The sequence below is a fragment of the Sapajus apella genome, unplaced genomic scaffold (genome assembly GCF_009761245.1).
Source record: "Sapajus apella isolate SASKATOON/1434 unplaced genomic scaffold, GSC_monkey_1.0 scaffold5, whole genome shotgun sequence".
In the NCBI taxonomy this organism is placed as follows: domain Eukaryota; kingdom Metazoa; phylum Chordata; class Mammalia; order Primates; family Cebidae; genus Sapajus; species Sapajus apella.
This window is the reverse complement of record NW_022436945.1, coordinates 5,345,333-5,360,666: the sequence shown is the minus strand read 5'-3', so window position 1 is coordinate 5,360,666 and position 15,334 is coordinate 5,345,333. Positions and strand designations below refer to the sequence as shown.

The 15,334-nt window shown below is 37.9% G+C and overlaps 1 protein-coding gene across 2 annotated transcripts; it reads right to left on the bottom strand.

Moving 5' to 3' along the window:
* Positions 1-2,025: 2,025 nt before the first annotated feature.
* FAM200B (family with sequence similarity 200 member B) lies at positions 2,026-10,694 on the bottom strand. 2 transcript variants are annotated; one of them, XM_032272908.1, is made up of 3 exons: positions 10,445-10,579; positions 5,581-5,808; positions 2,026-5,115 (listed from the first exon to the last, which is right to left on the bottom strand). In XM_032272908.1, the coding sequence occupies exon 3, from the start codon at positions 5,063-5,065 to the stop codon at positions 3,098-3,100; it is 1,968 nt and encodes a 655-aa protein (XP_032128799.1). In that variant the 5' UTR covers positions 5,066-5,115; positions 5,581-5,808; positions 10,445-10,579; the 3' UTR covers positions 2,026-3,097. The 2 variants fall into 2 exon arrangements, with proteins under 2 accessions (XP_032128799.1, XP_032128795.1); XM_032272904.1 differs by having other exon boundaries at positions 2,026-5,808; positions 10,561-10,694.
* Positions 10,695-15,334: the final 4,640 nt, after the last annotated feature.

Genomic DNA, 15,334 nt, shown 5'->3' with positions numbered 1-15,334 from the left:
TTTTAAGTGTGGGTAGTCTTTTGCTACTGCTTAGGAAGTACTAAAGATTATTCAGTTACACAGAGGGCTCTTTGAAGAGGCATATGACTCACAAACCCCCTCAACCAATCTCAGCAGAAGTCCCAAGTAGAGATAGAATTATTCAGGAACCATCTGTTGAGGAGCCTCTCTTTCAGTGGAGTGAATCCCTATAACCCACAATGTTTTGTTTTACCAACAGAAACACTGTCAAATTGGACTAAAAGGGACAGAGAAGACAAAATGAAAGAAGGCACTCGAGCTCCCTAAATTCTACCAGCAAGAAACAGACTGACAAAACTACTCAGTGACAGACATCAAAAAGGATGGCTCTGAGGGTGACGCCCCAGGTATAGAGGACAGTTGCCGGAGCCACAGCTATTCTCAGGCTTTATAACCTGATGGAATTTGTCCATGAGACTTTGAAAGGGATTGGGTGGTGTCTCCTTTCTGAATGAGAACATCTATGATTGCTCCCCTATTTCTGTCCCACTACTGTTTTAGAGCACAGATCTTGCTTCCTAGTTTCATAGGTCTTTAGATATAAAATTTTGCTCCAGAATCGATTACGCTCAGAGCTGCACCCATATCTAATTTAGATATGAGATTTTGGACTTTTTAGTTGATGAAACTTGACTTGGACTTGAGCTAATGCTATAATGGGCTGAGATCTGTGGGGACCTTAGGATGGGTGAATGTATTTTTCAAGTGGAATGGATGAGTCTTTGGGGACCAGAGGGTGGACTATAGTAGCCTTAATAGCCTTCCCAAAGATGTCTACATCCTACTCCCTGAAACCCATAAATGTTACCTTACATAGTAGAAGAGATTTTACAGGACAGACATACTCACAGAAAGACACAAACCTCTGGATCAGAGAAACAATTTCTTATTCATAGCAAAAATAGCAGCCAGAGTAGCATTGTGTGTGTTCCCATGCTCCAATTCCTATAAGGTAATACAGTATGGGCCAGGTGTTACCTCTGAATGCAGTGGGTTGCACCACAGAAGAGGAGCCCCACATTTTAGTAGTTTCTAGGCTTTTATGGAGCTGCTGACATGTCTCCCCATCTTCTCCAGAGATTACTCATTATTTCTGGAATGTAGGCAAATTCCCTTCCTAGTGTGAGAAAAGAGAAGGCTTGTCTTTACTTCCCTGGGATGTCTCTAGGGGAGGTGCTATGTCTAGCTTCACTATCCAGGAATGTTTCCTTTATACATCCTTAATTTAAAAGTGAACACTGTCAAATGGGGGATTCAGACTGTGCAGAAATATGAGCTACTCACAGAAAATGATTTTTCAACACTTTATTTCAAGCATCAAAAAAAAGAAAAAATCAATTACCTTCAATAGAATAGGAAATCTGAAAAATCAAATATTACGAGGCTAGGCATGATAGCAGATGGAAAGGAACTGCTACCCTGTAAGATTTTAATGAGAAAGACCATGCCAAAATAGTATCACCCAGTGAAGGAAGGAGTACACAGAGAGGCAGAGGTTGAAATTAGTTTGAAGACTATATAGTACACAATATACATTGCTTAAGCATCCACAACAATGTGAAGAAGCAGCATCAACGCTTTTCTGGATGCTTACAGAAGTTATGTCAAAATGAAATTTTTTTCTTTCTTTTTTGAGATCAAGTCTCACTCTGCCGCCCAGGCTTGAGTGCAGTGGCGCAATCTTGGCTCACTGCAAACTCCACCTCCTGGGTTCAAGTGATTCTCCTGCCTCAGCTTCCTGGGTAGCTGGGATTACAGGAGCCCGTCACCACGTCCAGCTAATTTCTGTATTTTTAGTAGAGACAGGGTTTCACTAGGTTAGCCAGGCTGGTCTTGAATTCCTGACCTCAGGTGATCTGCCTGCTTCAGCCTCCCAAAGTGCTGGGATTCCAGGTGTGAGTCACTGCCCCCGGCCCCAAAATCAGATTTTAAAAAGTAAAAAAGGCAAAGAAATTTGCCACATACTTAATAATTATTACTGGAAATGACTGCAAATTAGAGATGTTAGGTATTATTGATTCATTTATTCTTTAGTAAATGGATATTGAATACATACTATGTATCATGCAAATGAACATCATCTCCCCAACTATGGAAGAAGGATAGTAATCAAATAATTATGAATTACATATTCCAGGGTGGCAGAATGATAGTAATAAAAATTATTACAAATTATGTACTACAAGAAAAACAAATAAATAAAAGGAATAATGGAGGATTTACCCTAAGGTGGTTAGAAAGGTTTCTCTAGGGAAGTGACATTTAATTTTTTTGAGACAGGATTTCACTCTGTTGCTCAGGCTGGACTGCAGTGGTGCAATCATAGATGACTGCAACTTCAAACCCCTGAGCTTGAGCGACCTTCTGCCTCAACCTCCTGAGTAGCTGGGACTACAGGTGTGCAACACACTAGGCTTATTTTTAAAAAAATTTTTTAGCAGAAACAAGGTCTCACTATGTTGTCCAGGCTGGTCTTGAACTCCTAGGCTCAAGTGATCCTTCTGCCATGGCCTGCCAAAGTGCTGGGATTACAGATCTGAGCCACATGCCCAGTGAGGGGGGAGTAACATTTAGTCCAGACTTATTCTAAGAATTTAAAATAGTGACCGGAGTGTCTTTTAAAACCTAACTCAGATCATCTCTCTCCTTTGCTTAAACACTTCAACTGTTCTCTTTTCCATTGACAAAAGCCAGAGGCCCAATAATGGTCTACAGAATCCTTCATGGTTTGGTTTCCCAGTACTTACTACATTTTCCATAGCACTTAAGAGCTTCTAAATATTATAAAGCTTATTTATTACGTTTATTGTCAATTTCTCTTTACCAGGATATAAAATCCACTAGGGAATTATCTGTTTTGTTCACTTTTGTATCCCAAATGTCTCTGGAATAATTCCTGGCCTCTAACAGAAACTCATTAAATTTTTGTTCAATGAACATAAAATAATTTTATTAAATATAACAAAAATTAAAACATAAGTATCACATACAATGTTATAGTCCCATTTAAATATAATATAGAATAATACTACAAAATAAGAAATACAAAAACAAAAACTAGGTAAGATTTTATTTACTATGATAGGTGTGCTTGCCTGTTCATAAGTTCATTCCAGTCTGGAACACAGGAAGATAATGCTACCCGCATAGCTGCTTTACCATTCAGCCCATTCCTTTCCTTTGTTTTTAACTGGGTGAAGATAGAAAACCCTAGTTCACACAAACTAGTAGTTGTGAATGGTAGTAATAGCAGGACACTCTTTCTACTTAACAATGGAAAGTCTTCCTTTACCTTAATCCAAAATGCTGATAAACTTAAGGTCTCATAATCATTCTTCAATGTATATGAAGAATTAAGCTGTAATAATTCGTTCTCTTCTTCAGGCACCAAGTTTAGCTCAATTATTGATTCAGGGCTTCGAAAAGCAAATGGATCTTTTACCCAGCTGTTTTCCCTTAATGTTTCAAATTTTTCTTCTGGAAAAAAGTGGTTAAAAGTTTGAGATAGAGAAGTGAGATGCAACAATATCTCTAATTTTATTTCTTTCAAAATGTTTTCATTAATAATATTCTCTTCAATATGTTGCAAAAATCTTGGAAACATGTAGTAGCTAGGACGATTACTTTTGAGTCTTGCTTGCCATAACAATAATGTCTTTTGAAATCCCTGGATACGTTCAACATGTTGGAATACATCACTGTTTTTCCCCTGTAGTTTTAAACTCAGTTCATTAAGAATGCTAAAAATATCAGTTAAATATGCCAATTTTGTTACCCAAATATCATCTTCAAAAATATTTGCCAAATGAGATTTTTTTTCAATGAGACAGAGGTGAATCTCATTCCTGAGCTCATAAACCCTGCTTAGCATTTTCCCTTGAGACAACCAACGAACTTTGGTATGATATAGTAAGTGGGTATGATTAGTTCCAATCTCTGAACAAAATTTTTCAAGAAGCCGGCTATTCAGTGAGCTTCCTTTAATAAAATTAACAACTTTCACTGCATTTTTCAATACTTCCATGAGATTCTGTGGAATTTCTCTGGATGCTAAACCTTCACGATGTATAAAACAATGATTCCACACAGTACCATTATTAGTAACTTCTAGTAATTCTTTAATTACTCTGCTATGCTTTCCAGTTATGGTTGCTGTGCCATCACTTGTAATTCCTTTACAGTTTTTCCAGTTTAACTTATATTGGCCAACTATGCGCCTTTCTAATTCTGTAAAAATATCTAATCCACTTAGGTGTGAGGTTAAATTTAAAAAACACAAAAAATCCTCCATAAAATCATCTTGCCATGCATATCTGACGTAAACAAAAAGTGTTGTGCAGCTTCCAATATCAGTGCTTTCATCAAGTTGGATTGCAAAATCTATACCAGACTGTAAGCGAGTAATAAGCATTGTTTCTAAATGTTCTGCAATAGTACAAATTCGAAGTGATATTGTGTTATCATTAGGTATAGTTTTTAATTTATCAGCTGATTTATCATCAAATATTGTACGTACCATATCCAAACATGCTGGAAGAATAATTTTTTCAGCAGCTGTGTTAACTATTTTCTCTTTTGCCACACGATATGCAACTAAATATGATGATAATAAGGCTTTCTCACTAATGGTAGAACTAAGAAACTGTGTTGATAATTTTATGTCTTTTTTCTTCCTTTGAAAATATTCAAGAGGCTTATCAATAAGTTCAACATGCTGAGTTTCTAAGTGCCTTTTTAATTTCGAAGGTTTTAAGCTTTCATTCGCAAGAATATTATTACAAATAACACACTGAGGTCTGTCATCTTCAAACGGTTTTTCACATTTGATAAAGCCATATTTTAAGTAATCTTCATTATAACGTCTTGCACTTACTTTTTTCTTTTTGAAATGTGGCTCAAATGAAGTTGAAATTTGCAGATTAGAGTCAGTATTTTTCTCAATATTGCCACTATTCACAATTCCAGATTCAACAGATGAACTTGAACATGCTTCTGCATATTTCACTTCACTATTCCTCTTTCTTTTAACAAAGAAATGATCCATTTTACTAACAATTTGTTCCAGTTTGATTAAAATGTTATAATTGGCACTAACTCAAAAAAGAAGAAAAAAAATATACATAGTCGAAATAACATATTTTCAAAACTACACTCAAAGTTTGCAATTGAATCCAGTTGAGTATCTCAGACTTCACAACTAGTTGCAAGTCACTGTAATATAAAACTTGACTATGCATTAACCTTGCTATTATGAAAATCAAGCACGACACCCAGGAGCAAATGCCCGAAAATCATTTCTTGGCCAATATACATTCTATTCATCCTATCCCCTCCATCAAATACCTTTCTCACAAATTGAAATTGACCTCAGCATTCCTTGCAAAGTGCACAATTCAGGCAAAGGATTCATGCAAAATACTTTGATATTTTACATTTTATTTTTTTTTTAAATGTTCATTATGACTCACAGAATTGCTTTCATGCCTCACTAATGGGTCTCACACATATTGTGAAAAATACTGATATAGAGACATTTTGTGCCCTTTACTGTGCTGGTACCTTGAGTATGTCTGCTTGATGATGAAAGAATCTAGCTGATCCGCTAAACTGTTGACTTGTATAAAAACATCTTCAAGTAGTGGAAATTTATCTTAGATTTCCATTCCTTAATCATATTTATGGTCTGATCTAATAAGGAGCCAATGAGGTTTTCCTTGGCTAGGTCAAATATCAGGTTGGAGCTGATGATATATTTTTATGGAACTTTCCTGGGAATGCATCCTTGACCTGGGAATAAGATGAGAGATAAAACATGAAAGTATCACAGTACAAAGTAATATTACTGCCAGCTATGGGGGCCTTTATGATATCTAAGATACTGGATGGTGAGGCAAAAAGTCTGTAACTCTATCATTATCTTAGGCCTATTTCTATAAGGCAAACCACTTCAATCGAGACTGGTAAACAGAAAAATAGTGACAGTAAAACTCAGAAGTTGGCATCAGGAGTTGGAAAGTGTATTAACAAAACGGAATACAGCAAGCCATGAAGGAATATAGCTTATTCACCATACATACTTCCTTTTTGCTTGGCCACACCTATCTTGGTCATGCCTGCCTTGGTAGTACTGCACTGCTCTCTTGGATCATAGTGTACTTCAGTCTTATGGCCGTAACGGTAGTTCCAACCCTTCCTTACCCATGTTTTCCATCAAATTATCTCAAGTTTTTTATAAGAGGAGCAGTCTTACATTTACTGTAGTATTTATTTATTAGGAATTCAACATGTCTTAACTATGTTAATACTATATCTTTATTAGGACTGTTTGTATTAACTGTATTTTCTTATTTTTCTATAGTTAATGCACTGGTATCTGGGTGGGTCCTTGATGACTGGGGAGGTACTACCTCTACCAGGGTTAGCTAATTCCTACGCAATCTAACCAATCCAGAACCCCCACACCTATACTCACACCCAACATAGACATCTTGGGTTCTTATACTCCAGACCAATATTGCCCTGTCCTAATCACTCCAGGACCAGCTACCAGGAAACTAGGGATATCCCCTATGTCCTAAGTCAGCCAAAATTATTTAAACCAGCCAATTTTAACCCTGTTCAAGACTGCTTATCCAGTTTTGCCCATTACTTCTTAATAAAAGCAAATAAAGGCTTTCCTGCTGTTTCCTTGTACTTCCTCTCCCCACTGACCCTGCTGCTTCTAGGTATGGTACCCTTGCATGGTGTAAGGTGCTGTGCTTCCTGTTTCTATGGATACATGAGTATAAAAATTTCTTCTTTCATGACAGTCATTTTCACATCTGCATATCTTACCATATTTGAGTAAAATAAATCTTGAGTACATTTTAAAACACTGTTATTTTGTGGTACTGCTCTAGTTACAAAGTTGTATAGTTTGGCCCTAAACCTCTTTTTCTTGATCAGGTATTTTACCTTTTGATACAATTATTATGCAGACCATGAGTTCTTCCAGGAAGTCAAAATCTTAAATGCTTTAACAATGGTTAAATAGCTACAAATTTATTATATATGGTAGCTGGTTGTACCTTAAAAGGTGTGCAACTGGGAGAGAATTCAGGACCTGGTAGGTGCCTTTGACTTAATCTTGGTTAGATGCTTCCTTGAAAGATGACATGCTGGCCGGGCACAGTGGCTCACACCTGCAATCCCAGGACTTTGGGAGGCCGAGGTGGGCAGATCACCTGAGGTCAGGAGATCAAGACCAGCCTAGCTAACATGGTGAAACCCCCATCTCTACTAAAAATAAAAAATAAGCCAGGTATGGTGGTATGCACCTATAATCCCAGCTACTCGGGAGGCTGAGGCAGGAGAATCGCCTGAACCAGGGAGACAGAGGTTGCAGGAGCCGAGATCGTGCCACTGTACTTCAGCCTGGGTGACAGAGTGAGACTCTGCCCCCCCGCCCCCCCCGCAAAAAAGATGACATGTTACAAATACTTAACCTTGGTTGGAAAGAGACAAAGCTTTTCTTAGGAGGTTTTATGTCATATGCCAAGGTTATTAGCAGGACTAAAGAGTTTATGGTAAATGCCTCTTGGAAGTCCCAGTACAGTGAGTGGTCATCAATATTTTAGACCAGAACTACACTGCTGAAGGTAAATGATCCAGATCTCTTTTTAATGCATAAGAAAAGTTGAAGGGCAATATACAGAGCCTTGAAACGGTCTAAACCAGATAAACAGCTGCCTGAAAGAGAATATTGACACTTCCTTCCATAGTTAAAAGTTCATATAAGGATGCTAGCATATTTTAATGCTTCAACTCTCCCCCAAGAAACCTCAAACTGCTAAAATTTTGTCCTTCTGCTGCCTCTCCCTAAATATTTACCATATATAGCTCAAGAAAAGCAATGCTAAACAAAACGTGCTACGAAGTCTTTTGTTTGACTTTATTTACTTACATCTCTGAAACCAGCCTCAATGAGAAGCCAGAGGAACTCTTGGGAGAAGTTCAAACTTGAGGTTCTGGCCTAATCATAAGTTCTCGAACTTTAATTTAAACAGACATTCTCAATTAGTACTCAATGTAAATCAGAACATGTTCATACCTGAACACGATGTAGTATACCAGTGTGATTCCATAACCTAGATGGGTTCTGCTGGCTAAAATACCAGACCTATGAATGTGTACACTGATGCTTAAGAATGTGTACACTGAAACTGGCTCCTGTGGCTACATGGCCAAATTTCCAAGTAATAACACTTGTTATTCAGCTAACCATCTACTTGGCCTCCCTTGAGAAGAGTTCCAATTAAGGTAACCAAATATTTGTAGTGGAAAGTTTCTTATACACCAAGGTGTATTAACACGGTCATATGATCTGGTTTCAGGTTAGTGATTTCCCATTAATAAATCTTATCTACCTATTCCTAGAATAGTGCTTATTGTATGGTAGTTACTCAATGTGTTTGAAAGAATGAGAAAATTAGTGATACCTGTAGTAAACTGTAGAACGCACATTCTATTTTTATCACAGTGAATAAAAAATAAGTTATCCAACTATATTTGGACAATTTGGAAATATATAAGACAAAGGCTAATACAGCATATTATTTAAAATAGGACTATCAAAGATTCTATTTTAAATGTTAAGAAATAGTAGAAACAATGATCCTGTAAAAACATACATGTGAAGTAAATTTAGATTTAGCTTTTAAAGCTTGGAACCTAAATCTACCTGAAAACAAAAAACATTTAAAAAAGTATCTTATTTTTATATTACTATATACAGATCATTATTCTCTTAGAAGCAGTTGTCTTTTAACCTTTCTGTTCTTTCATATTCTTACTATTCCTGTTTCAATCCCCTTTGAAAGTTTATAACACTAGTTCACTATTGTTTTAAAAAGGATTTTTTAAAGGGTTTACTATCCCTCCTAAATCAGACAGTTCACCTATAGTAATAGCAGTGGCAGTATATTGGGGAACAGATCTGGTAGATGTGGTGATGAAAGCATGGGGATGTTCTTTTTTAACTGAATTGGATGCAAGGTATCAGCTAAGTGAGAGGCCAAAGTAGAAAATGTTGCAAGATTGACAGAAGAAAATATGAAATATTAATAATTGTTTAGAAATGTGATAACAGATTAGGAAAATGTTTTAGGATTTTTAGTATGGCTGGTTGTCTTACGTGTGTGCTTAATGCAATGATTGTTACTGTTATAATGTTTGATAGTCTTGAATTCCCTGTCAATCTTTTATATCCTAAGGTATATCTCTAGTGTGCTGTGAGTAACATCTTCCGAAAATACAACTCTGATCAGTTTCTCATAATTGGAAAAGCATTTAACGGCACTCAACAACTCTTCAGGATAATATCCCTTAAGCTTCAGCTTCATCTTTCCAGGTTTCTCCTTCATCACATGACTTCCATACATTCTACATTTCAGTACTAAATTCTTTAAACAGTTCATGCACTTTCATGTCTCTGCTTTTGGCTAGCAATCCCTTTGCGTGGAATACTCCTGTTGGGTCATATGAAGTCCTATTCATTCTTTTTTACTTTGTTCAAATGCTACAGCAGTCATACATTCAACTAACATTTAGCTACCTACCGTACCTAAAGAATGTCAGGCACTGAGGATACCGAACAATGGACAGTCACATATTCAATTCACAGAATATCCGTTCAGCTATTAAGATGAATGAGGTGGAGTTACACAACACTGACAAATCTTAAAAACATTAAGTAAAACAAGCTAGCTGCAAAAAGATATATATAGATATACATATTACTGATTGCTTGGTGTTAGGGAGAGTGGTTTCCTTGGGCAAAAGGGAAGAGAATGAGATGGGGTCGAGCTGACAAACGATTTCAGTTACTTATATTATCATTTATTTCTCCAATTCACTGGTGAGTACATATGTATTATAGTTTTGTTTCTACCTTTCGTCTGTCTAAAGGATTAAAAAAAAGGATGTAATGCCTTTTTTAAATCCTTTAGACAGACGAAAGGTAGAAACAAAAGACGCTGCAAATCTGTCATACAGCCACTAACTTAAAATTACCTTCCAGCTCTGGCACTTCCCTTTGTTTCCTGTTTTGACATTATGCACACATTAGTTGCTAGGCCTAAGAATGGAAACTACCAGGTGCCAGCTTTAGCTAGATTAAAACATGGCCCTCTTCCTAGGAGATTCCTGATCGGTTTCCTCCCGTCCTCCATGCCGCCAACTAGGATTTCAAAGAACTTTGGCCTGAACCCTCGGCCGACCCTAGAAAAACCGCCTTTCAGGCCCGGATTGCTGCCGCTCTCGCCTTCCTTCAATTCATACTGGGGGCAAAACCAAGACTTTTATTTCCCTGCAACGAACCCTGGAATGCTTCGCTTTAGCGGACTCCGGACCACTCCCACCAAAGGTTGCCCTTCTTTCGTCTCACCTCCAGCTCAGCTGCCGCGACCCGGCCGAGCCCGAGGCCGCAAACCTCAGGTCTCTCCAGCGGAGCTGCAGCTCGGATCTCCTCTCATTCTCTCCGCAAGACCACTTCCGGCCTACCTCACAGATTCCACAGTTGAGCCGGAAAAAACTGGATCGGCCCTCTGCGCAGGCGTGAAACAGGGGCGGTGTCAGGAGGTGCCTGTTCCAGTTTTCCACCTCCCTACTCTCTGCCAGCAGTCTCGCGGGATTTCCTCCTCTCGCGGGAGTTATTTGAACGCCCGGGCGGTAACAACCCCCTAGGCGCCTGGGGCCTGGGGCCCCCCTGACTCAGGGAATACTCTGCGAAGAGCTCTGCGTCTGAGCTGGCGGTCTGGCAGGCTGTAGCCGAGCGCGGGCAGGGCTCGTCTCGACAGAATCCCAGAGCCATGAGAGCGAAAAGAGACTGCTGCGGATTAAGGAGGCCTTTAGGCTGGCGCAGCCGCCGCACCACAACCAGGGGAAGCTGGTGGTGGCTCCTGCCGCGGGGTAAGCGTTCACGGTCCTCGCCCGCGACAGCGCCGGCCCGGCGGGGCCAGGACTCTCGTTCACAAACTCCAAGGTGATTTTCACAGTCTTTCTGGAAAAATTATAGAGAATTTTGAACTTTGATATTATTTCACCTGTTTATTTATTTAGAGACTCACATTGCATTTAATAAGCATAGTAGTCCTGTGCTACTCCTTGTAACCCAAGGTTACAGGTCATTGATTTTTAACATAAACCCGCATTTCATTAGATTTAAATATGTATATTTTTGTCCTCTTTAAGATTGTAACAAATCACAGTTTTTGATCATTAACAAGATAGGTCCGTGCAAATAGGTGCATCTGTGTCACGAAATATTTTTCTGGTTGATATGTATATATGATATATTACATATATATATATATCATCTATATCACATATATATTATGTTTATTTTCTGTATACTGATGGCAAAATTTAGATGCTTGATTAGGTTCAAATTTGACTGCTTGCACGTGGGGGCAAAATACTTCTTATGTGGTAGTTTGTAAACATCCTATTGCATCATATCAGGAGGTGAAAGGCTTCAATAATATTTTTGAAACAGTGTCCTAATATATATAAATTAAGGATTATAGAGCAGTAAGATATAATTTCCATAAGCCATGTTCCTCTATAGTCATATCTCTTCTAGCCTCCTATTTATTTTTAGATGGAGTCCAGAAAGTTAAGTATTTGCCAAAGGTCAGACAGCTATTTAATAGTAAAAGTGGGCTCTTTTTCACTCACCTCTCACCCCTTTTAAAATTTTGTCTCATAAGCTTTTGATATCTGTGCATCAGAAAGAATTCTGTTTGAGGTGGTCAGAATGGCATTTCTGCCTATTCAACTAGAACAGGAGTTTTGACTGGGCACGATGGCTCACGCCTGTAATCTCAGCACTTTGGAAGGCCGAGGTGGGCAGATCATCAGAGGTCAGGAGTTCAAGACCAGCCTAACTAACATAGTGAAACCCCGTTTCTACTAAAAATACAAAAAATTAGCTGGGCATGGTGGTGCACACCTGTAATCCCAGCTACTCGGGAGGCTGAGGCAGGACAGTCCTTTGAACCCAGGAGGCGGAGGTTGCAGTGAGCTGAGTCGCGCCTTTCTCTCCAGCCTGGGCAATGAGCAAAATTCAGTCTCAAAAAAAAAACAACAGGAGTTTTGTGACTGAGAAGTTAAGACATAATGAAAGTTCAACTCCTTGAGTGGTTTTGTTTTTTGCACTGCCTACATGGTAGCTAAGACTTGAGTTTGAAAGCAATAGTTAGAGAGGTTAGGTAGATCTAAGCCTGAAGCCTTGTAAATTGAGGATAGGAAGAATGCAGGCTATAGTATTTATAGGCTATAATAGTTGGTCATTTGCTCCTAAATAATTTTTATTTGTGGTATATTTATTCACCTCATTTTAAAATAGTAGCTTTGCTTCCCATGTTAATTTCTACTTATTGTCATATGTTAACTGTAAATTAATCTTATTGTGAAGAAAATGAGTTATGGAACAAAATACAGGAAGTGAAAACTAGAAGGAGGTAGCTTTCCACTATAAGTTATGTAACTTAACAAATAAAATCAATGATGTGGAAAAATCTTCTACAAGCCTGGTTATACTTCACAGAAATACCTTACAGTTGCTTCATCTGTTTGATGTGTAAAGTCTGTAGTGGCAGGCCTACTGCTTTTTTTTTTTTTCTGTGCTTCCTAGTGAACTGATGGGAATTTGTGCAAACAATGATTGTAGGTATATGACAAATTAATTTATCATTAAAAGCCATAACTTTGATAATCTTCTAACATGATAGAAGTGAGTTGATAAGGAGAAAGGAAGGTTGTATGATTGAAATAAAAGTTTCATGAATAATAACTTCATTTTGTAAGGAAAAAAGTTATGATTACGTATAAATTCACTGATATTTAAATGTAAAATGGAGAAATAATCCCAAATAAATACAATATAAATAAAAATTGGGGAACATATTTATTTAATGTGATGAGTGTGCAGTGTATTCATAAGTTCATTCTGGTTTGGAATCTCAAGTGCAATTCCCACTTACCTGGTACACTGTTAACTCTGTTTCTTTGTTTTTTATGGGTTAAGAATTAAAAGTACCAATAGTAGTACTGCATTCATTCTACTTAGCAATGAACAGTCCTGTTTCCTCCAAAAGAATAATACATCATTGTGACATAGGGCTAGAGAGTTTAAAGAAAAAAAAAAAGATGCCTTTGATGTTTCATAATCATTCTTTAATATTTACAAAGAAGTAAGCTACACTATTTTATATTCTTCAGGCACCAAGTATAACTCAGTTTCTGATTCAGAGTGTTGGAAAACAAATCTATCCAGTTATTTTCTTGAATGCATCACATTTTCTGGCATTAATGGTTAAAAGTTTGAGACAGGCCGGAAACAGTATAAACTGCAAAAAAATATGTAAAACAATGTTTTTCATGATATTGGATATCAGGCAATAAAGGAAAGTGAACCTTGATCAGTAGGAAACAAAGTGAGTCCTATGATTGCCTCAGTTTATTGCCTTGAGAGAATTTCTAAGCCATAGTACAGGGAGAAGGGGACATATGCAGCTTGGTAGAATCCCTCTGTTGATTGAGCCCAGAGCCTGGTGAGTCCCTTGCAGTCAGAGTTTGCTAGAAGGGAGAGAGCTGCATGCTCTCTGGTGATCTGGAACTAATCTTTCCTGATTTTTCAGGTAAGTATTGATCACTGCATGCATGTGAGGAAATGGCCTGAGGCCAAGGAAAGGATCATCCAAAAATATTATGGTACAGTTTTGGATCACATAGAGACATTTTGTTCAGTGATGGACTGCATACGATTATAATGGAGCTGAAAAATTCCTACCACCGAGTGATGTCTTATGTGTCTGTGGTGATGCTGGTCTGCTGTCTTGCTGATACTATTTATTATTATTTTATCTTTTTTATTTTTTTTTTCGAGATGAGATCTCACTCTGTTGTCCAGGGTGGAATGCCGTAGTACAATCCTGGCTCACTGTAGCCTTGACCTTACGGGTTTAGGTGATCCTCCCACCTCAGCCTCCCAAGTAGCTGGGACTGCAGGTATGCACCACCATGCCTGGCTAGTTTTTTGTACTTTTTTTTTTTTTAAAGACGGCATTTCACCATGTTGCCCAGGCTAGTCTCAAACTCCTGGGTTCAAGAGATCCACCTACCTCAGCCTGCTGGGATTACAGGCGTGAGCCATTCCACCTGCCCTATCATTATTTTAGAGTATATATTTTCTACTTACATATATATTTTAAAAGTTAACCCTAAAACAACTTCAGGCAGATTCTTCAAATTATTACAGACAAAGGCATTGTTATCATAGATGACAACTTTGTGCATGTTATTGCCCTTGAAGACCTTCCAGTGGGACAAAATCTGAAAGTGAAAGACAGTGATATTGCCGATTGTGACCCTGGGTAGGTCTAAGCTAATGTGTATGTATTTGTGTCTTGTAAAAGAAATTATTTTAATAAAGCTTATAAAATAAGGATATAAAAAATATTTTTGTACCGCTGTATATGTATTTTAAGCTAAGTGTTATTTCAAGAGAGTCAAAAGGTCAAAAAAATGTAAAAGTTTATAAAATAATTTATTGAAGAAAAGCATTTAAAAAATTAATGTATTTAAGCCTACGTGTGCAGTGTTTATAAAGTCTACAGTAGTGTTATAATAATGTCCTAGGCCGTCACATTCACTCACCACTCACTGACTTACCCAGAACAACTAATAGTCCTGCAAGCTCCATTCATGGTAAGTGCCCTTTACAGGTATATCATTTTATCTTTCATACTGTATTTTTACTATACCTTTTCTATGTTTAGATACAAACATACCATTGTGCGACAAATTCAGTACAGTAATTGAATGCTGTACAGGTTTGTACCCTAGAAGCAATAGGCAGTGCCATATAGCCTAGATGTGTAGTTGGCTGTGTTGTCTGGGTTTGTGTAAGTACTCTATGATGTTCACATAATGATGAAATTACCTAAAGGTGCATTTCTTAGAACGTATCTCTCTCATTAAGCCACACACGACTGTAATCGTGTCATGCTCAGAGACTGCTGGGAATGGCCACTGCTTTGACAAGACAGACTGGAAAGCCTCATCATTCGTGGAGCTTTGGGTAGAGTACATAGAATGGGTCTTGCCTCAGTTGTGGTAAACAATTAGCCCTAGACTGAACACTGTCCCTGTCTTGCCTAACAAGTGTTTAAAGCAGGGCCTGAAAGCATCAAACTATTTCTAAGTAGCTTACCTGTATTCTAGAACAAAACTTAAGAAGATTCATAGGAAAACAAAAACATCCAGCACCTAG